Source organism: Pelmatolapia mariae, linkage group LG8, assembly GCF_036321145.2.
Source record: "Pelmatolapia mariae isolate MD_Pm_ZW linkage group LG8, Pm_UMD_F_2, whole genome shotgun sequence".
In the NCBI taxonomy this organism is placed as follows: domain Eukaryota; kingdom Metazoa; phylum Chordata; class Actinopteri; order Cichliformes; family Cichlidae; genus Pelmatolapia; species Pelmatolapia mariae.
Genome location: NC_086234.1, coordinates 1,688,165 through 1,709,648, shown reverse-complemented (window position 1 = coordinate 1,709,648; position 21,484 = coordinate 1,688,165). Strand labels below are relative to the sequence as shown.

The 21,484-nt window shown below is 45.4% G+C and overlaps 1 protein-coding gene and 1 pseudogene across 1 annotated transcript; both read right to left on the bottom strand.

Annotated features, from left to right (window-relative positions):
- Positions 1 to 4,067: 4,067 nt before the first annotated feature.
- On the bottom strand, positions 4,068 to 5,954 carry LOC134633422 (tripartite motif-containing protein 29-like; annotated as a pseudogene).
- Positions 5,955 to 12,043: 6,089 nt separating this feature from the next.
- On the bottom strand, positions 12,044 to 17,356 carry LOC134633035 (transmembrane protein 100-like). Its single transcript, XM_063481892.1, has 3 exons — positions 17,267 to 17,356; positions 16,629 to 16,737; positions 12,044 to 15,070 (listed from the first exon to the last, which is right to left on the bottom strand). Exon 3 carries the CDS (start codon positions 15,025 to 15,027, stop codon positions 14,551 to 14,553), a length of 477 nt encoding a protein of 158 aa, XP_063337962.1. The 5' UTR covers positions 15,028 to 15,070; positions 16,629 to 16,737; positions 17,267 to 17,356; the 3' UTR covers positions 12,044 to 14,550.
- Positions 17,357 to 21,484: the final 4,128 nt, after the last annotated feature.

The window sequence follows — 21,484 nt, the reverse complement described above, 5'->3', positions numbered from 1 at the left end:
ATTGCTGAAGTGTTTCTGACTTTTTTCTTACATCGTAAAATTTTGTCTTGAGTAGATGAGATCAGCTCATTTATTGAAACTCCACAGGCTAATCTGATATATGAGGTCACCTTTTTCAAATGACTTTATCACTAATATTACAACCATTGACATATTCATGCAATCTAGCTTTACTGAGGCAATGCTCAATACAAAGTTGCTACTTCATACAAATTTGGAGGACAGGAGGACGTAGAGTGGTCATTTTACAATTGGACCACCACCGTACTTGATGATGTCAAAGCTCAAACTGGCTGGCTTGACCGGCCCGATGCCATACTCAGCATTTCTATATACAATAAACTCATATATCAACTTGCTTGCATTTGTTTTCAGTGCAAAAATATAATAAAATATTTTGTAATTATTTTATATTTACAGCAAAATGCAAGACGTTTGCCTATAAAAAATTGTAAAAAAAATAATAATAATAATAATACTGCATAATATTAATTACAAGAGTAGTTTGTGGTGGAGATCGTTCATCTGCTGACTGAATATCTAAAGAGGAGAAAATAACATCAGAAAAGCTGTAAAATGGAGTAGTCCATGAGTTGTACAGGATAAATGTTGTTCTCATGCAAACAAAAGCAATATTAGACTTCTACTTATTATCCCCCTAAAACTTCCTGAGTACAGAAAAAAAAGCGACTCTGGGATCTTTAGTAGAAGAAACGTTCAACGCATGTCAAAAATACACTTAAGAAAGCCAAAAAAATCCTTTTATGCACCCGAGCCAGGCTTCGTGCACAACTCCAAAGACACACTTCCTGACCTATCAGATTTATTCATGATCAAATGGACACAGGAAATCACACAGTCTCATGATGAAGACTCATTGTTACTGTTATTTGCATTAATTTTTCCAACCAGCACTGAGGCAGACATTATGGAGGTTCGTTTAAAAGCTGTTCACACACACACACACACACACACAGACTTCTTGTTTTTCTCATTAACAAGCTAACAAAGTCAATACAATACAACTTTATTTATAAAAACCAACGGTATACCAAAGTGCTTCACATAAAAAACAGAAAATAAAACATAAATATTATAAATATTATAGGATCATAACAAAGTACCAAGTATGCTAACAGGTCAGTGTCACTAATACACAGGAATAACATAAAATGCATATCAAGTAAAACATGTTAAAAGCACAAAGCCATAACAGATATGTATAAAAGGTAAAATAGAGTAAGTCTAGGAATCAGATACAGGCATGAACGAGCAGGAAAGGCAAGGTTAAACAAATAGGTTTGTAGCTGTGATTTAAATGATTGGATAGAATCAGACACGCGGACAGCAATAGGAAGGTTATTCCACAAATCTGGTGCAGCCAAGGCAAACGTGTATGGCGTTATTTTTGTGCCACTATTCTGAGCGCACGTAAAAAAAAATTGATCGCACGTAAAAAAAAATTTGCAGGTGCAAGAGTTGCATTTTGAGGAGAAATTTATTTTGAGCGAAAAAAAGCAAAATTTGAGTGAACAAAATTCATTACTGCGTGCAAAAAAATGTATTTCAGTGTTTGCTATTATCCACACACACACAATAGCAGCCCCTCTCGCTCAGTTTTTGCATTTGCGCTTGCTCCCAATGTGTTGCTTGCGCTCTCAACATTTGCAAATGCAAAAACTGAGCAAGAGCAAACACTGAAATACATTTTTTGCACGCAGCAATGAATTTTGTTCACTCAAATTTTGCTTTTCTTTGCTCAAAATAAAGTTCTCTTCAAAATGCAACACTTGCACCTGCAAACTTTTTTTTACGTGCGCTCAGAATAGTGGCACAAAAATAACGCCATAAACGCGCGGTCACCTCACGTCAAAGACAAATAAATAAAAACACGCACATGTGAATAACTAAACGATGACACTGTCACTTCTATAAGATATTCATGGGGCTCTAATGTTTCCCACACACAAGCAGCATACAAGCGCTCAACATCCCCACTTACTCCTATCCATCCTTTGAAGAATGGCTCCGCCCACATCTCCGTTGGCTCCGCCCACATCTGCTTTGGTGCCTGCAAACCAATGAGAGCCTGTTTCCTGATTAAAATATATTAACTGTTACGTATTGCACAACATTTACCATCAACACAAGAATGACAGTAGGTCATAATGACTAGATAAGAATTAGGTGCTCTGTTATTTTGCATATAAAACTCCTCATAGACCCAGTGGTCAGTGTGGATGAAGCTCACTGTGTAACCTGCCCACCATCAACATCTGTGTGGCTGCTACCAATCATTTTTATCAAATCTTTACCAACTGTGTACGTGTAGTAATGAACATGTATGTTACGTGTACGTGGTTATGTGTCACCGCCTGTCTTCAAAAGGACACACAGAGAATTTTGAGTGCACTCCACTAGTTGATTGATGAGAAGAACACAAGTACAAATCCATTAGACAGAAGTCAGTCAGTGTTAGTGAAGATAAACCTTCCTGATAAAACAGGAAGTAGACCAAAGATCAAAGGTGAAGCACAGATGATGTACACAGAGTTCATGTGTGGTACTAACTCAGTGTTACTGCTTATAGTGCTTTTTTCTCGCGCTCTTTCTGCTGATCGCCACTGAGACCACAGCACTGAATGTACACAGATGAGTATTTAATGATGTGAGTCCACGCCCGAGCAGGACACAACTCCATCTGTTGTCCATCACTCCTCGCTGTCGCAGCTCCCACAAAGGTCCCAGCATCACCAGCATGACTCACGTGAAGCCACAGCGCTCAGACTGACTCCATGTTTTTATGTGAGAGCAAAAAGAGTTCAACAAGTCCACAGTAAGAACTGGAGCTCATGTTTCAGAGAGCAGTGAATGAGCTCGCTGTGTGTGGACCCTGTAAATAAAACACCAACATGAGCAGAGGATATCCAGTTGCTTCATAAAATGTGGTAAAACAACAGAATCAGGAAATACCTTTCAAACCAGGCACACCTAAACTACTGTCCTCGACAGCAGATGGTGAGCGCCGAGAGGGGGAAGAGGTGGGGAATAACAACAGAGTCGGAAAAATATAGCAAAGCGGATATTAGACTTGAGAGAGGGGCACCCAAACAGCTGCTGATGGGAGAACGTCAGCCTGACCTACTAAACTACAAAATCCACAAAGAGACAAGCGTGCTCCTGAACAGCCTGCAGTGCTTACAGGCTGTGTGGCTGCTCACCACCACGTACAGACCAAATAACGTGCTCTTAAATACACAAAAGACAAACAAAGACACGAGCATGTCTTTCTTCATCGCAGAAATCTGTTCTTACTTTGTCTGTTTGGACCTTTGGGCTGCGTAACCTCCCTTTATCTACAGTCCAGGCTTTGCTGTCATTGGACAGCAGGGAGACCCGTGATTCAAACGTCCACGGATTAAACAGCGTGAGCAGTTAGTAAAGTGAGCCACATCTACAGCCTCATAGTCATCATGTCTGAGATTTGTTGTTATTTTCTCTCATTTCCTGTTTTATTTTGTAATCTGTGTCAGGCTAACGTGGGCGTTCCAGTTCTCCAGGGAATATTCCTCATGTTGACGTTGTTTTGCCGTCTCTGCATGGATGTGTTAGAGACACTGAAAGTAAAAAAGGACACAAATAATTTCAAACAGTGTGGGTGAGGAGGGTGAAACTCACAGAAATGCTTTTGAAGATTAACTTTATAAATTCATGAGAAGAACAAAATGTGTCAAAAGGAGAAAAACTGAAATTTAAATTGAATTAAAAACTAGAATGAGACATTTAAAGTAACGATTCCACTCCTCAGTTTCCTCACTGTGCTTCCCGTTCCTGTTAGGTGATGGATTAGCTTTGGGATTAGCTACATAAATAGCTAACAAATTAACTATCACCATGGCGATCCATTTAGCATTTTGCTCTTTTAGTCTCTGTGATGTAAGGAGCTCTCTGATTGGTTGGACAGACACGGGCTGGTTGCCTGTTTGTGTTCATAGCTTTGCTGCTAACATGTGTGTTTGTACAAAGGCTGCTCAGCCTCAGGATTTAAACTCCGCCCAGCACAGATGTTAGAAGAATGAAGCGACCTGTTCCCGATCTTTGATGAGACCTTCAGCCTGTTTCTCTGTAGTTTCCTGTTGGTCTTCGATCTCCTCTATGAGCTCCTTCAGGCGTCTCTCAGACTCCTTCAGAGCCGTGAGGACCTGAACACCTTCTGCTTTCTCTGTCTGCAGCATCTTTACTCATCTTCACCGACTCTTTGATCTCCTGAATCTTCAGTCGTCTCTTCTGGATCATCTGCTGAATCTCAGCCTGTCTTCTCCAGCTCTGCCTTCTTTCCTTCATATTCTTCTCTCAGAGGAACAAACTCGTGATACAGAGCAGAGCACACAGACACGTGTCTGGTCAGTCTTACAGAACCGCTCCAGATGTTTCTTGTGCTTCTTACACATCTTGTCTTCCAGGTTCTCCACAGCATCAATCAGTTGATGTCCTCTCAGACCTTTCTTTGTCAGATGAGGGTCCAGGTGAGTCTGACAGTAGGAGGTCAGACACACCAGGCGGGACTTCAGGGCCTTCAGTCTGGTTCCAGACAGACGTCACAGCGAACTTCTCCTGGTTTGGCAGCTTGTTGCTCTGAGCTGCTGCTGAGCTTCACGTCTGCACTGAGCAACCATCTCAGAGAACAAAGTGTCGACCCTCAGCTGAGGCCTACTGTAGAAAGTCTGTTTCCACATGGGACACTGATGCCTCTGACTCATGTCCCAGTGCTGAGTGGGACAGTGTCTGCAGGCTCTGCTGGGACCAACAGTCTCTGACTGACAGAAAGCTGAACCATGACTGAGCTGGACAGAAAAGAAAACAGACAGTTTATTATCAAGTTGTTGGATTTAGAAGATGGTGAGGAACGATACGAGATCATTATGCTTCATATGACGTTGCATCTTTAAAATATGAGGCTACAGTTATATTTTATATATATATATATATATATATATATATATATATATATATATATATGTGTGTGTGATGCTTTTTAAATGTGGGGCAGTTTTCTCCTGCTGTGTTTGTGTGCGGGTGCAGATGTGGCGGATAAAGTCAGGGGTCAGGCTAATTCCTTACACACTCGTCGCTGTTCTCCATCTGCTGACGGTTTTATTTCTGTCTGATGGAAAACAGAAAGGCAGGCAGCAGATGGACACATCAACCTTTCAGCTCATCAGAAAAATGGGTCGGAGTTTAAAAACACGTGTTTCATACTGAATTTGACGCTTTGATTTATGGACACGTGACAGTGACACATTCAGCAGTTTGATATGGATCTCAGTGTCACTGATGTTCCTTCACTCTGTGGGGAGCACACATTGATCTTTGTATTAGAATAAACCTTCTTCCTCCACGTTGTTGTTGGAGCCAAAGGTGAACATATTTAACTGACAGGGTTTCCCTAATAAATGCTCATCAATTAAAAACTGCATTCTGTATTTGCTCGTGTTGTCTTTGTCAGTGACACCAGGGGCAGATACAGATGCATCTGCATCCACAGACTGCACACGAGCATCACACAGACACCGGCTAATTAGTGCTCAGTAACATCCAATTAAAATTCAAGAATTTCACTCACCAAAACTGGAGCTCAGACTTGTTGGATGGTTGTTGGTAGCCTACAATTAACTGCAACACATCTCGTCTTATTTTAGCCTCAGCGGTGGATGTGACGCCCTGCAGGAGCTGCAAGTCACAGCATTAATCTTCCTTTATTCATCCTCAAATATTTACTGCTTCAGATCTCCATCATGATTTCCAATAAAATATTTAATATTGTATGAATTTCTAACAGTGTCCTTGTTGAGTTGAACCTGAAACTCTGATCTTCTTCTTGCTGTCACTTCCAGGTTCTGCAGTTTCGCCGTGTACGCGGTGCTGTCATGTGTCAGGTAACAGTGCACAAACATGGTGCGCAGGTGCAGTTTTGTTTGTCTCTGTTTCAAATATGAATCCTCAGTAGTTGTTTCGATGAGTAGCTGGAAACAATGAAACTGCTAATCTGGCTGCAGTTTGATTTATATTCATATGATAAATCTGTAGCATGAAAACGCCTCATAGCAAAGCAAACAGCAACACTGGTGATTGGCTGGATGTCTGCATGAATCATCGTGGACCGCTGTGTAGCAGGCAGGAAGTGAAGATCCAGCTGAGTTCCTTCTTGAGTTATCACAGCTCAGCTTTATATTCAATAAATCTGAAATATTTTAAATATTTCAGATTTTTCTTCAGTATTCTTATGAAAGTTATCTGCACATTTATGGGTAAAGAACAAGGAAACTTTCAGCTTCTTCTGATTGGTTTAAATGAGCCTCACAGTGGCGCTGATGGAGACGTCACTTCATCTGGTACTGAGATAGTCCAGCTCGTGGACCACCGTCGTGACCCTGCCGTCTCCAGAGGTCAGGACCTGCATTCTTGAAGGAGAGCATTGTGTTGTTTAGAGGAAGTGGCGTCACCTCGGCGCTCACGAGCAGCATTCATTCTTCTTATCACAATCCTTTCAGGGCGGCGAGGCTTGAACGACAGCGGCCCACAATGGCCGTCAAACCCGAGCTGCCATTCTTTGAAACACAATATAAACTTCCTGTGTTGAGGCAGCGCGGCGGGGCCTCGACACCCACGGCAAACCGGGAGCGACGTGCTCACATTACTGTTTCAGTAGACCTTTAAATCCTTCAGCAGCGGCAGATGACAGAACCGGGTGCAGAGAAAAGGCTGAGGAGGGAAAATGGATGTGACGGATGAAAGGAAGTGCCTCTCCCTGGTTAATGGGGCCTGCTGGGGCCCCTTCTGCTCTGAAACTGGCTCCTATCACACGATCTTTCCCACCACAGCATCCTGCATCCAGAGCTCATTCAAAGACAAACTGTGTGTTTAGGTAAGCCCCCCCACCCCACCCTGCCAGCTTCCTTTGCATTTTAACAGCAGAGACTCAGAATCAGCCGTAAAATGTGGATGCTTACTTTGAACGGTGACAGAAGTTTCTGTTCAGTTTCTCTGGGTCAGAGCTAACCTTTGCCCCGCCCACTAACCTGAACAGGTAAGCGACTAAAAAGACTGATGGATACTTTCAAACATCTACCTTAATAAAAAGATCAAAGGTCACCCTCGTAGTAAATCAGGACTTTGTGTCCATGTTTTCTGTCTGATCTGGTTCATGTGGGCTGCTGAGATCCCGGGTCAGAGTGGGTTCGTGTTCCCAGTGTGTCGCCCACAGTGACTGCTGCCTGCTCCAGTCCATCTGCAATACAACCAACATTCACAGTTGCATCCCTAAGCGTCCTCAGTCACATGGGCCTGAAGCCGGTCTGCTAGGGAAAAATGGACGTTCCTGACTGGTTGTGAGTGGGTGCTGGTTGTTGCTAGCTTAAATTAGTTGCAAAGAAGCTGCACCAAAAGCCTGCTGGTCACCGGCACAGTCGCTCATAGCTTGTGTGGAACTCACCAAGTCAACCTTTGGAAAGAAACCAAAAGCTGCACTTGTGAAACACGTAGTGTCTCCACTTCTCAGTGAGCTGTTAGGGACTGTACGTCTGCCCAAAGCAATCAGACACAATGCAGACACCGCTCTGCAACTTCAACTAGCAACCGCCAGCAAACACTCCCCAACTGGTCTGTGAGTCTTCACTTTTCTCAGTCACACTGACTTATCTAAAGCCAGTGTGACTGAGGTCTAAGTGTCAGCCTAAATCCTCACACAGGCTTTTGGCTCGGGGTAGAAACATCTAGAAACGCTTCCAGCTTTAATTAGTTTTTGTCTTCGTCTCGCTGTAACAAACGAATTAGGTCTGTGCACAGGATGAAACATCTGAAAAGTGATACCGCCGCAGAAGTCCCTTTAACTGGCATTATTTCTAATGACCAGCAGGGGGCGACTCTTGTGTGTACATAAAAAGACTCACGCTGTGACATCAGCAAACATTTTCCTGATAATCGGTTTGTTTTCAGGCTCCGGGATCTTCTTCTTAGTTTAAGAGAAATCTCGTCTGTCATCATGTCTCATTTTTAAAACAGTGACTCTGTGTGATGCATTTAGAGAAATCTGTCAAATATAAATCATGTAAACTGACTCTGGTTCCCTCCCATCACCTCGTCTATCTCAAACATCTTTAATAACACTCGTATATATTTCTAAATCTCAGTGTAATAAACTGACTTCCTTTCAAGTCAGCCTGGAAGGATGAGTGGGTATTGCTCGCCAGCAGAGAAGGAAATGAAGACTTAACCTCGTAACCTTCACAGTTCAAAATCATTTCCAGGCCTCGCAGCTCCACAGAGCCTCCGCTTCCCAATCCAAACAAATACAGCAGCTTCTAAACTTCACGAGTTAAAAATGTCTCCTGTCACAATGTTTCACAATTGTTTTATTCATTTAAAGCTTTGTTTTCAATACAGACATAATGGAAATGTAAAAAAAATGAATCCACGGCAGTGTCAACAAAAATCACATTTAACAGGATAAAGTCAAAGTCTGAGTGGACAGAGAGATCGGTCATCACTGTGATGTGTTCACAGCTACTGCCAACATTACACACAGGAGTTATTCTCAATATCAGAGATCTGATCCATCTAAATGCTGAATAAAACCATAAATTACATATTCTGATTGATGATGTCACAGGACTCAGAGGGTTTAAGGACTTCTAGTTTAAAAATATCACACGTCTAATTGAATTTGTTCATAAAAAGTCATTTTATGGACGTAACCGTGTCCTTTTTTGGCTTTTATTAAACGTTTTTAACCTTGACTTGTGGACCTGCTGTAATGTGAAGCTCCACACTGTGGGTTACTAAAGTCTGCACCAGCCTGAGGCTCGGGTGCAGTCGGCGTTCATCATGGCGTCTGGTATTGTTGTGTTGCTCGTGTGACACGAGGACGCCTCGTTAGCGTTCAGTAACCTTTAAAACATGGATGCAGTCTGTGATGGTTTTTCCAGTTTTCCCAGCAGAGAATAATCAGCTAAATCACGCTGACTGTTTCTTCTACCTGTTGCTCGTAGGTGGATAATTAGCAGGAAACAGTGAACACACTCAGATATTTCTGGATGGCTGAGTTTTATAACTCGGCACCGAGTCCTCCGATGACTCCAGCGTTCCCGTCAGATTCCAGTTTTAGCCGGACTCTGCTGCTGGGAGCGGGAAGGCTTCGGCTCTGACTGACAGCCGGCCTCATTAGCGATCAGCGAGCTGTCAGCAGCAGCTGCAGCCCGTCTGCTGACAGGTAATCGCACCTGCCGACACTCTGAGCTCGCGCGCTAACGAGGCTCCTCGTTTCGTGCTTGCAGCACAAACCACGGCAGCTCCAGGTGAGAGCTCTCGTTCCACCTCAGGAGCAAATTCAAACTGCTGAGAGCTGCCGAGCTCTCTGAGGACGGTGGCCACTGCCCCACCTGCGTATACACCGCATACCTGCACACCGTCATCAGAGACAGGCAGAGTCTGAGCTTTTATCACACAAGACTTTTTTTACATCTTTAAAACATTTGATTCGCTGCTGCCTAAATTGTAGCGGTCAGCCTGAGCCTGCGTGTGCGGCGCTGGGTCATGTGATCAGGACACCTGGTCGAGGTGGTCAAGGACTAGAAAAGTTTTGACTTTTACAGGTTAGAAAGAGTTTCACTGGTTTTATGATTCTTCCACAGCTTTAAATCCATTGCAGCCGGCAGGATCTGGCCCGATGGTTCCTGACTCGTTCTCTTCGGCTGACCTTGACTCTCCTCTGAAGACAGAGCAGTCTCACGCCTTTTTGGGAATTAGTTCAAAGTTTGGGTAGAGGGTGTGTTCGAGCAGAAACTCCTTCCTGTTCTCCGGCCGATCCTTTCAACCGTGCCGATTCCCGGCTCTTTGCGTGCCAGGCCCTTTCCGGCCGGGAGTCTGGGGTGTGTTTTTTAGCAGGCACGCTGCCGCTGACTTACACCGCTGGTCGCTGTGTTAGGGGAAGGGAAGGATTGGCATTTCCCCTCTGAGCCGTCCTCACACAGCCTGAGACACAAAGCTCTGACAATCAGAATCAGGGTCAGACATCAGCGAGGCCAATGAGGATAATTTAATCGTCTCTGTGACAAATAAACCAAACTGAAAGCACGTAAACATCCAGAGCTCTGCAGAAATTGCAGGAAGGACGCAGCAGACTGTGCCTGAGAAGCATTAAACTCAGCATAAACAGGAACCTTCATTTCTAACATTCCCTCTCAGAGTAATCTTCACTTTCTCACTTTGTTTATTTAAGGGGGAAATCACCTGATTTGGAAATAATTCAAAAAGCAAAAAAAACTAAACTGAACTAGATAACAGATTATTTGATACGTGATGTCTCCACTCTGCCCGGGACTCCAGGGAGTCTAAAAGCCTGAATCACTGAGCAGTGGAAGCAGTTGTAAGTGTGTGATTGGCAGATATCAAATAAAAGCTGATGATTCAGTCAGGGCCAAAATCCGCTTATTCAATCTGACTTTATGAATCATTCCTGCTCTGCTTTTTTCATGTTGAGGTCACTGATGGTCAGAGACAAACAGAACATCTGAGATGACCGTCCACTGCACGAGGTTAGTGAGATATTTGAGCCCGTGGGCTGTAGTCACACCCAGTTTTTAAAACTGACTTTAAAGTTTCATGCTGCACATGAACAGCTTCAGAGAACCAAGATGGCGACAGAAAACGGACCGGAGCCACCATCAGTACGTCATCACTGTGCACGTTCAAGAGACGACTGTTCATCTGCAGTAATAGGGAGGCATGGCTGATCACTTATAGGTGAAAGGCACGGAGTGGAAAGCGCTGCACTCGTGTCCCTCGGTTACTCAGAAAAACCTGGCAGATGTGTTGCTGTTTATTTCAACCGGTTCAGTAAACGATTGTACCTGGTCGCCGAGAAGAGGAGCATGCAACAAGCTTGCCTGGTGGGAGGCGATGTGTCTCCTAACGATCAGTCGACTCGTACTCAGACAGACTGGCCCAGGTGCCAGTATAATTAGTGCCTAATTTATAAACGCTGACAACAGGGTGCAATCAATCTGAGTCAGTCTGCAACAGGAGACTCGACTCAGCTGGTTTTATTCTGGTTAGAAAACTTCTTCTATCTATCTCGTTATTATTTAGCCATTAATTGCCTGATTATACCAGCTTGACCATTCAATCACAGACTGGCTCCGTCTTATCGCAGTTCTGATGCACCAAAGCAGCTTTGAGGAAAGGAATCAAACCTGGTCCCCGCTTCAAAGCAACCATTTCAAAGGCTGTGAAACTGCAAGCTTAGACAGTCGCTTTGGTGGTGCCGGTCGCTGTGTCGTAGGATAAAGTACTGAACAAAGCAGCAGATACGACATTAAATCAGGAGCTGGGTTGCAAAGCAGCTTGCAGATGCAGTTAAGCTGTCGGCCAGCTGACGCCGTTTAAATAGCATGCTTTACGTGAGTTTGACCAGCTGTGTGTGTCAGCTGATGTGTTTTCAGGACGGCAGGTCGCAGGTTTTAGGCGCTGTAACGACCTCCGTGGTAAACTGTCGGCCATGTTTGTGAAAGTGACGTGTGATCATTGGAAGGTGCTGATCTGCTGCTGGGGGGTTAAACATGTCCACGTCTTCTGAGATTGCTTCTATTTTCACCTTCCGTCAGGCTCAGGAGGAGCTGCACCTCCTCCAAAGTGTCCTCAGGAATGAGACCGATGATCCACTCTGCACCCCCTCATCTCTCTTTCCAGTCCCTCCCCCCAGTCCACCCACATTCCCAGGATGCTGCACTCCAGCAGAGATAAAGTTAGCACTGCACAAGTGACAACGCGTTGTAACCGCTACCCGTCATCACCGCCACCACCAGCTCCTGGTCCAGATGATGCAACCCTAACTCCCCCGCCCAGCCCTTCCTCCCTTTATTAACTGGCTGTGTGTCTTTGGGATGCTAGGCAACATAAACATAGCTAAAATTAGCCCCGCAGCGTGTCTCAAACCTGCTCTGCAAAGCAGATCCTCAGTGAGTAAATGAAAGAGCAGTGGTGTGGTTTGGCTGACTTTAATAGAACAAATATTTTACACGAACACGTCCACCAACAGAATAAATAGGAGCTAAACAGCTTTAATACAGTGGATACATCTGCATCATAGTGCACTAAACACACAGAGTAGCATGCATGTCAGGAATCGGTCTATTTGTGACCTCAGCACTGCACGTCGCTCAGCTACGTCACCGTGTTGGGTTCAGACTCCACGATGAGAGCGATATCAGCCCCAACGCAGAGACGCCAAGCGCTGAAGAACGTCATCAGATGGAAGATTTGATGGTTTATGACACACGCAATGATCCCACAGTATGGATGAAGTGGGAAACACTCGGACGAGCCAGGGGGAGCTCTTTCTCTGAGGATGTCGTCTCCTCCACCTCCACAGAAGGAACCCCACCAAGTTTCACCTCCAAGAAGGCACCACTAACGTAGAACGATTAAGGCGGGGACAGGTGAGGCCTGGAGGCGGATTCTTCCAGGTAGTACGTGCGTTTCATTATTATGAACGTGATATCGCAGGATTGGATGGAAATTGTTAGCACTTAATTTAGCGATAAAGGTCCAACTCGCTGTTATACGGAGCCCCGCAAGGGACATGGGAGAAAAAAAAAAAGAACTTTTGCGAGATCTCGCAAAGGTAACTCAGGATCTCGCAAAAGTTGAATTCCAACAATGGCGGCAGCTACTTAGTTGTAATATTACTCTTTCTGGGTCACAAAATAAACTTTTAAGATATTTTGAGGTGTGAATGTAGCTGTGTAAACGTCAAATATCTGCTGGATTTACAAGACATCACATATTTGCAAAAGTGCTCCGACGTTTTCGGAGACGTCTAACACCCACCATCTTGAAGCTAACGGGAGGTCGAGACCTACTATAGCCGGGGGGAACACCGCTCTCCCGGCACATCGTGCCTCGACCTCCCGGTCAGCTTCGAGCTGGCGGCCTCTGAATGCGGTTAAAACTTTTGCGAGATCTCACAAAACTTTTGCGAGATCCCGAGTTTGTTTTGCGAGATCTCGCAAAAGTTCATCGTAATTTTTTTTTCTCCCATGTCCCTTGCGGGGCTCCGTACTGTTACGGCCATAACTCAAGAATTCCTGGGACAATTAACGGCAAAATCTGACATAAACTTCTTACGGGATAAATTGGCGAGGAGGTCGTTTTTCTTCACGTTGGGAGACATCATGGAGTCCGGTTTGAGTTTGGGATAGTGATCTGCTCACGTCATTCATTAATCTCGTTAAGACTCCGCTCTGAGGGTTCGTGGGGTTTTTAATGGGTTTTCAGATTCAGACGGAAACACAGATAAGTCGTCCTCGGCGGTCTGAGAGCTCTGCCGCGCACGCCACGGCACATGATTACTTTTGCGTTGGTCCCTCGGTCCTCGTGTGCAGAGACTTTTATCAGGTTGTGAAACACAGCGAGCAGCTATGATTGTCATGTTTATGTTCGTGGCATGTTAATGACCCGATGTGACGCAAAACCATCTAATCCGACCCTCCCTGTAGTCTGAACCCAACATCAGAGGGAAACACAGTCTCACCAGAAACATCAAACCATGATGAAATCTCCACCCGAAGGAATGCTCTGTGTATCCCGGGGAAACGGACGGAGGCCACAAATTAGACCGATGAGAGATACAAACTCAGAGAAACGTCTACGTTAGAGTACCTTTAAATGTCTTTTATAGCTTATTAGCAGCTTTAGTTAGATACTGTGCATCATAAATGAGAGTTTTAAGAAGCTGTCAACTAAACACTGATATTATCCAAAATCTGATCGGTGGCTTTTAATGAATCAATTCTTCTTATTTTTTTGAAAACACTTAAAGGTTCATGTCATTAAAACAGCTGCAGGTACTTTCAGAATAAAAGCATCAGCCGTAATCCTAACGTGTCCTGTGTGGAAACTACAAACCTGCTGAGTTATGTCTTTGAGAAAATTGATGTTTTGGCAATAATTAGATCGAATCCATTTACCTGCTCCAACAATAAAGAAGAGGACCTGAGGGGCTTTGAGTTTGTTACCCAGACCTCTGAACACCCACCGGGTCGCCTGTCTGGGCTCAGGGCTCCTCTAATGGGCCCCCAGTGCAGGGTGGGTGTTTGGAGGTTCACATGTTTGTACTCCAGAACCTCAACGACAGATAAATCAGAAAAATCGGGCAGATTTGAGGAGCTGGGACCTGAAAATATTCTGAATTTCTACTTGAAAAAATGAACAACTGGTTTATCAGCATATTTGTAAAGTTAATGACGTGTTATTTATCTCTTTGTGTCAGCACTAAAGCAAGCTTTTCCTCATCCAACACCTCCAGCTGATGAAGGCGTCTCCATTATTAATGTTTTGTCCGAGACGCGTCCTTCGCTCTGCTCGTCTCACTTTAACATCTGCGGCCGTCCTCGCGTCAGCTGCAGGAGGAAACAGCACAGCGAGGTCTCTGCAGTTTGTAAAGCGTCTCACTTCCTGTTAGTTTGTGTTGTTATTCACTTCAGAGGTCTGAGCTCAGACCACGCAGTACCCGTGGCTCGCCATGAGGGCGGTCTGGCTCTCCCGTCGCTTGTCCTTTTTCTTCTTCTGTCGGACCTTCCAGCAGATGGCGCTGGCGCCCAGCAGCCCCAGCCCGACAGACAGCAGCACCAGTCCCAGCACCGTGATGGTGGACCCGTGGGAGTTGAAGGTGTAGGCCACCGCCGTCACCACAATGCCGGCGATGAGGACCACCACGCCGAACGGGATGGTGCAGCGGTAGCAGGACATCTCGGCGCCGCCCGTCGCCGCTGTAAGCTGGACTTCGTTGACATGCGGGACGTGAGTTGTCACGACGACTCTACGATCCTTCCTGGGCTTGTCCCGGCTCAGCTTCTCGGCGGAGATGGACAGCGGCACCTTCATGGCGCTCCGGGGGACCCTGCCACCACCGCCTTTGCCGTGGAGGTCATCGGGCATTGTGATCTTGCTGGCGAGGAACAGGTGAGCCATCTTGATGCAGTTGTCAGGGATCAGCCAATCAGAGAACAGCTAGCTGTGAAGTCAGAAATAAGTTTTTGGTTACATCAAAGACATTAAAACATCGTTTACGTCTGATACTGTTACACTTTGAGTTATTAGTCTTTATGAAACACTTATTGAGGTGTTTTATTCCACAGCTGGTTTAAAACCATCAAACAATCAGCCAAAAAGATAAACAGCTGCTACACATCAACGCCTCCTTCCCTTCATGGTCACCTGACTTCAGCCTCTGACCATGTGCGCAGCACCGGAGGACAGGTTGGGATCACGCGGGTCGCTGGGTCTGAGCTCAAGTGGAAACGAAGCCAAACTAACGACTTTCACAGATTAAATGTTACAACGCGTCAGCGGCTCGTTGAGGCGCTGACACACTTTGTGACGACATCTGTCTCTCCGAGTCGAAGCGAGAGCCTCTGCTGTAAACGGAGCCTTAACGTGAGGAAGAGGGAGGGCAGCCTGAGAGTGGCCTGAAAGTGAAAGACCACAGGAAATGATGCGAGGCGTAACGAGGGCCCGGCCCTGCTGTAACCTCATTATCAGCTGAATCCGAGACATTTTCGCTCCTAATCAACGACTTTCTGCTGCAGCGTCTGACACAAACCTGCAGCTCAGCTCGTTTTCATTAAGACGCGTTAGAGTGACTGTGAGAGATGCTCTGAGCAGAGCAGTGTCCAGAGAAGCAGACACTGAGCAGCTCACACTAAATCACTGCAGAAACATGTGGAAATATTGGATCAGAGATAAAAGATCTCTGACTGAATTATTTTTGATTGGAAAGGCCGTGAGAGGACATGACAGAAAATCATCTTAAAAATATTCTGATATAGAACAGGAGATTCAGATTCAGCCCTCTGCAGCGGTCCAATCAGAGTGCAGAGCTCAGAGCGCTGTGCATGAACGAATGCCGCAAACCTCGAAGAGCTGAAGCTGTGACCATCTGCTTCTCTCTCTGTGTGCAGTGACCTCACTGCAGCCATGTTATTGGTCAGGTAATGTCACTAAAAATGCTCCAACAGCACAAACACATGCAGAGGTCAGTTTGGTTTGTATGGAGCCAGCTCACAACAACGCTCGCCTGGAGGTGCTCATGACTGTGAGGTAAAGACGCTGCCTGAGACTATATGAGCCTGAAGCCGTGTCACCTCCCACCTGCCAGTCAAACTTTTACACAGGTGAGTTATAGCCGCCTCTCCTCCCCCATACAGGTGTGATGAAGGGGAAATGAACGTGTTTGTGTGTGAGTCTGTGGGGACTGACTCACTGCTGGAGCTGCAGCACACAGACCGTCTGTGACTGTTTCTGTGTTTGAAAGCTGCTGCGCTGCAGAAATAACATTATTATTAATACAACAGCACACAGTGTGAAATGAAATCTGCTTTAAGAAAAATAAAATCCCAGAAGAAGCAGCTTTAAAAATGTAGACAGTCGTTCCTGCAGCTTGACTTCCACAGAGAGGCTTTAACGTTCCTCCCTGAAATCAGGACTTTCCCGACATTCCAGCAGCCTGCGTGACTAAACGGTCCCGGCTGTTGCTGTGATTTTGTGGAGATGGGAAAGCTGGGAGCACTTACTGTGTCAGCGAGCAGCCGTCCATCCCTCAGAGCGTCGGTTTGAGTCTGAGCAGGTCGGGGTCTCCTCGGCGTGGAGCCGCCTCTGGCTCGCTGCTCTGCATCGTCCTCACTGCAGGAATAAACGGGGGGAACGTGGCTATCAATAGAAGAAGAGGTCCCCCACCGCCGCCGCCACACCCACCCCTCCATACCACCTCCTACCCGAGGAGGAAGCAGAGGTTTAACTCTTTCCTTCCTTCAGCTGCTCTCCTGTCTGTCAGCTCTGCAGCATTGACCCCACAGCTACTCCCACTCCCACATTTGTCTTTAAAACACAGGCTAACATCTGGAATCTGAAAAGGCTGCTGGTTTTCTTTGCTCTGACTTGTTTGACTCTAAAAAGGCGTCACCTTCTTACACCTGTGACCGAAACACACCTGTGCAGAGCCTGTTTGGACAGGTCGTGTTTGTCCAGCTACGGATGAGCCCTAAACGTGTCACGTGAAGCAGCACTGCCAGGATCAGACGAGGGTTAAGACGTAGCTTCCAGGTCTGAAGAGCTGAGGCAGTTGGAAAGTGTGACTAATAAAAACATTACTCACCTAAAGTGAAAAATAATGCACACATGATGAAAAAACCTGATGGTTACCATTACTTACTGGGACTCCAGACTCCTCCAGAGGACCTCCGCCCCGGCCGGCGTTCACCCCGACGAGTTAAAGCTCCTCCACATCGGCAATGAGCGCGGGAGCTCGCGTGTGAACATTCAGGGTCGTGTTTCTGCTCTGGGCCCAGAGGAAGCCTCCGTGCTGCAGCTGCAAACTCATGTTAACATCTGGGACCAATCAGCTGAGCTTTGTTTACCGTCTGAACAGACTCACGTCCACGCTCGTCCGAACATGACCAAAGGGCCTGAAAGGCTCAAACTCAGTCACTTATTGAACTTATTAACTAAAGGAATGCGACTTGCTGGCTGCCATATTTCTTCCGTATGTAACATAATCCTAAACGCTAATGTGGGTGAATCATCATTTGGTGGCACAAAGCAAAGATAAGGAGCTCACATGGGTGCAGCTAGCTGTGGATGACTGCACGTTTCATTCAGTGCTAGTTTGAACACTGATTGCATTTTATTTACAAGATGTTATCTTCATATTCACCAACGTTACATTTTTAATACAGCAATAATGTATTTTTTCACAGTGCTTAACAAATGGATTAGACTGCCTCCTGCAAGGTTTATGCCACAGCTGCACTAATAAATTTACACCTACTTCTACATACTTGATTATTTATTAAAAATGTGAAGGAGATTGATGATTATTCTGACGTGTGGACTGTTTTATTTCATGTTCAGCTCATTTGCTGCAAGACGAAACCTAAATTCTGTTAATAACGTGTTTTAAAGGAAACTGGAATTTTCCTTAAAATAAAGGATGAATTAAAATAAAGTAGTATTCCCACATAAAAGTTCTGTGAGGCAGTAAGAAATCATATGTTTGGTTATCAGTGTACAGGTCTGAGAGTTTTTGGCACTGCTTTGTTGTTGCTGTTTTTTAATCCTCAGCATTTTCAGACACACTGAGGGAGCGACTGACCGCACCTGTGCAGGTTTATTTATTTTCAAAGTTAGCCAATCACGTAACACGCTAACTGTCAGCAGGTGGTTGTGGTTCTGACCTCATGGAAGTCTGCAGGTCAACATCTGGAACAGCAGGTTCATGAGATGCAGGTGCAGCCCACATTAGGAGAAAGGGAAAGTTCGAGATCCACTGCAGTCTGCTGCTTTCTGCTGACTGCAGGACAAAGTTTGAGAACAGCTTTTTTAGGATTACTGGAGCAGGACGGATGTCTGAGCGTGGAGACGTGTGGCCTGTTCTGCTTTCATGTGATGCTACAGTTCAGACAAAAAGCAGCTCCTTATTTTTATTTGCAGGAATGTCAGCTTCTCCTCTGAGACGGCAGCGACTTCAGTCTGTGACCTGCTGGGAGCAGCTGGGAACATCTGGCCTTATTTTTCAGCCCTTGAAAGACTTTTGCAAAGGCGTTTGCTGATGAGGGGTCACAGCAGGGCCAGCAGGGCGTCAGCCCCCCGATGAGCCCTTTGAATCGAAGCAGAGGGGTCTTGAGACCCAGAGAGGAGAACCCTGCCTGATGTCGGTCATTTCACATCATCTCAGGCTCCCACATGTGCAGTTTGGGTTCAGCATCTGTGCTGATTCACAGGTAAAGACGGGAGTGGAGATGAGGCTCTTGCCTGTCTGTGAAACTTCACCATGACAGATTTTTACAGTAAACTGCTTCGTAAATCTGACACAGGCACTTTTCTGCTTCTAGGAGATCAGTTTTAAAAGTTTTATGACCTCTGGACGAGGAGACGACTTAAACTCTCAGCTTCAGCTCGCGTGGAAGTGATTTAAGTTCTCGTTTCCTGCTCAGATGAAGCAATCGGGGCGAAATGAGGTGTCTAATGAAGCCTCGGAGGTTGATTGATTTTTCTTCCTGACCTTTGGGACACTCATCCAGGCATGGCGCCCGAGTGCTAAATCACTTCCTTCCCAGATCCGTTTCTGGGTCAGGGATGATGTGAGCTATTTGCTTTGGATCCGAGTCTCCGGAGACGTCCTCCCGTGCTTCCTCTGTACAACAGATGGTTGCAGGCCATACATGTAAAGTGGTGAGTTAGCAGCTATTGGAGCGCACAGCTCCGAGTTCGTGCTTTCCTTCCTGTGAATACAGGTGTGCTTTGTAATCCTACATGCTGATGTTGTTTGGCTCACAACAAAGTGGAAAAGTTGACTTTGCATTTTTGGACCTTCACAGCTCCCAGTTGCTAAAAAAACCCTTTGACTAAAAGTGTGCAGTCACAGCAGCGGCCCCGCGAGGCCGGCCAAACTGCTGAAGCCTGGAAACAGGAGGAAGAAAAAACTTGTGGAGTCTGAATTTTCCAAAACATTTGGACATCTGTCACAGCCTCAGATGCATCTCCATGAACGCATTCTGCACATGCAGGTGTGCAGAGGTAAACCAGAAGCTAACGCTAACCACTGAATGGCCTCAAAGCACTGAGGAGCAGGAACTTAATGGCATCCACAAGTTTTCTGATAATTCACTGGAGAAAACTTCAAAAAGTACTTGCTGGACTCAGTTTAAATGCTCACTGTGTGGTGAGCTCCTTCTTACCTGCGTTTGATCCAGGCTGATGTCCTGCTGTCACCTGACAGTCACACAACCTCTCAGATAACTTTCTCCTGGGATCAAGCTCCAAGAAAGTTTCCAAACGCCTCCAAGAGCCAAGTTAGGTTAACGGGACCTCAGAGTCGGCAAGAAGAAGGTCTGCTGCCCATCAGCAGGCTTCCAGAAGATGGCCAATCAGAACAAAGTGTGTTTGGAGTAGAGTAAAGAGACAGGAGCTAAAACAGCCTGTTTGAGTCAATAGGAGATGATGATTCTGATATCTGCATCTCTGCAGCTCGTGGTCAGACGACCTCCAGGCTCTTGTTTGGGCAGAGATCTGGAAGCTTTATCTAAATGAACTTTCCCTTCAGTGCTCATCAGGACAGTAAGATTAGGCTTCAAACTTTCCTTTTTGCTAAAGCATATAGTTAGGGCTGGACCAGGTGACCCTGAATCCTCCCTTAGTTATGCTGCAATAGACGTAGGCTGCCGGGGGATTCCCATGATGCACTGGGTGTTTCTTCTTCACTCACTATGTGTTAACAGACCTCTCTGCACTGAATCATACCTGTTATTAACCTCTGTCTCTCTTCCACAGCATGTCTTTATCCTGTCTTCCTTCTCTCACCCCAACCAATCACAGCAGATGGCCCCGCCCCTCCCTGAGCCTGGTTCTGCCGGAGGTTTCTTCCTGTTAAAAGGGAGTTTTTCCTTCCCACTGTCGCCAAAGTGCTTGCTCATAGGGGGTCATATGATTGTTGGGTTTTTCTCTGTATCTACTGTACAATATAAAGCACCTTGAGGCGACTGTTGTTGTGATTTGGCACTGTATGAGTAAATTGAATTTAACCGTCAAACTTTACAGCTGCAGAACTCAGAAAAACATGAAACGCCGTCACTGAAGGTCTTTTTATGTCCTCCATCGATCCCGACCTCCTCCTGCTGCCGGCTCAGTTCACAAACGTGGATTCATTCATTCAAAAAATGTTTCTGTTTTTCAGACATTTGGATTTTTGGGAGAAAACAGAAGCTTGTTCTGTTCAGACAAACTTTATTACTGTTTGTTTTCTTATTTTTATTTTCATTCATTTCAAATGTTTTTAAACATTCACTTTAGTTTCAGTCTCCTGAGTGGGATTTCTAGTTTGAGTTTGTGGTAAATGTCAGAGGCAATATAATATATAAACAAAACTTACAAAGCAGCGACTCAATAAGCTCATCAGGCAGTTTGTGATAATAAATTAAAAAATACCCAAACTGAGCAGATTTCCTCTGTGATTTTATTTTGTTTTGTGTTACATAATAACCTGTGTTTGGACACAGAATGGAAACAAGGACAGAAAAAAACGTTTCAAACTTTCAAACATGACTTTCAGCTCGTTTCCACCAGAGAAGCAAACACGGAGCATCGATGTCGAAGAAGAAAGAGAGAGTGGGGAGTTCAGGAAGTGTGAGTGTCAGGACGATTGTTGTTTGGTATTATTAGGATCAGAGGAAGTCGAGGATGTTATTAGAGAGGGAAAGACATGAGCCAAATGGAGCAAGAGTGACAGGATGCGAACAGCTCGAGCAGATCAAATAAAAAGAGGCGAGGAGGTCACGAGCACACAAGGAGCAGTCGCTGTTCCAAAAAACCTGAAAAAGACATTTCAAAATGTGAAACTCAAAAAAAGATGAAACTGACTGAGAGCCTCAGACGG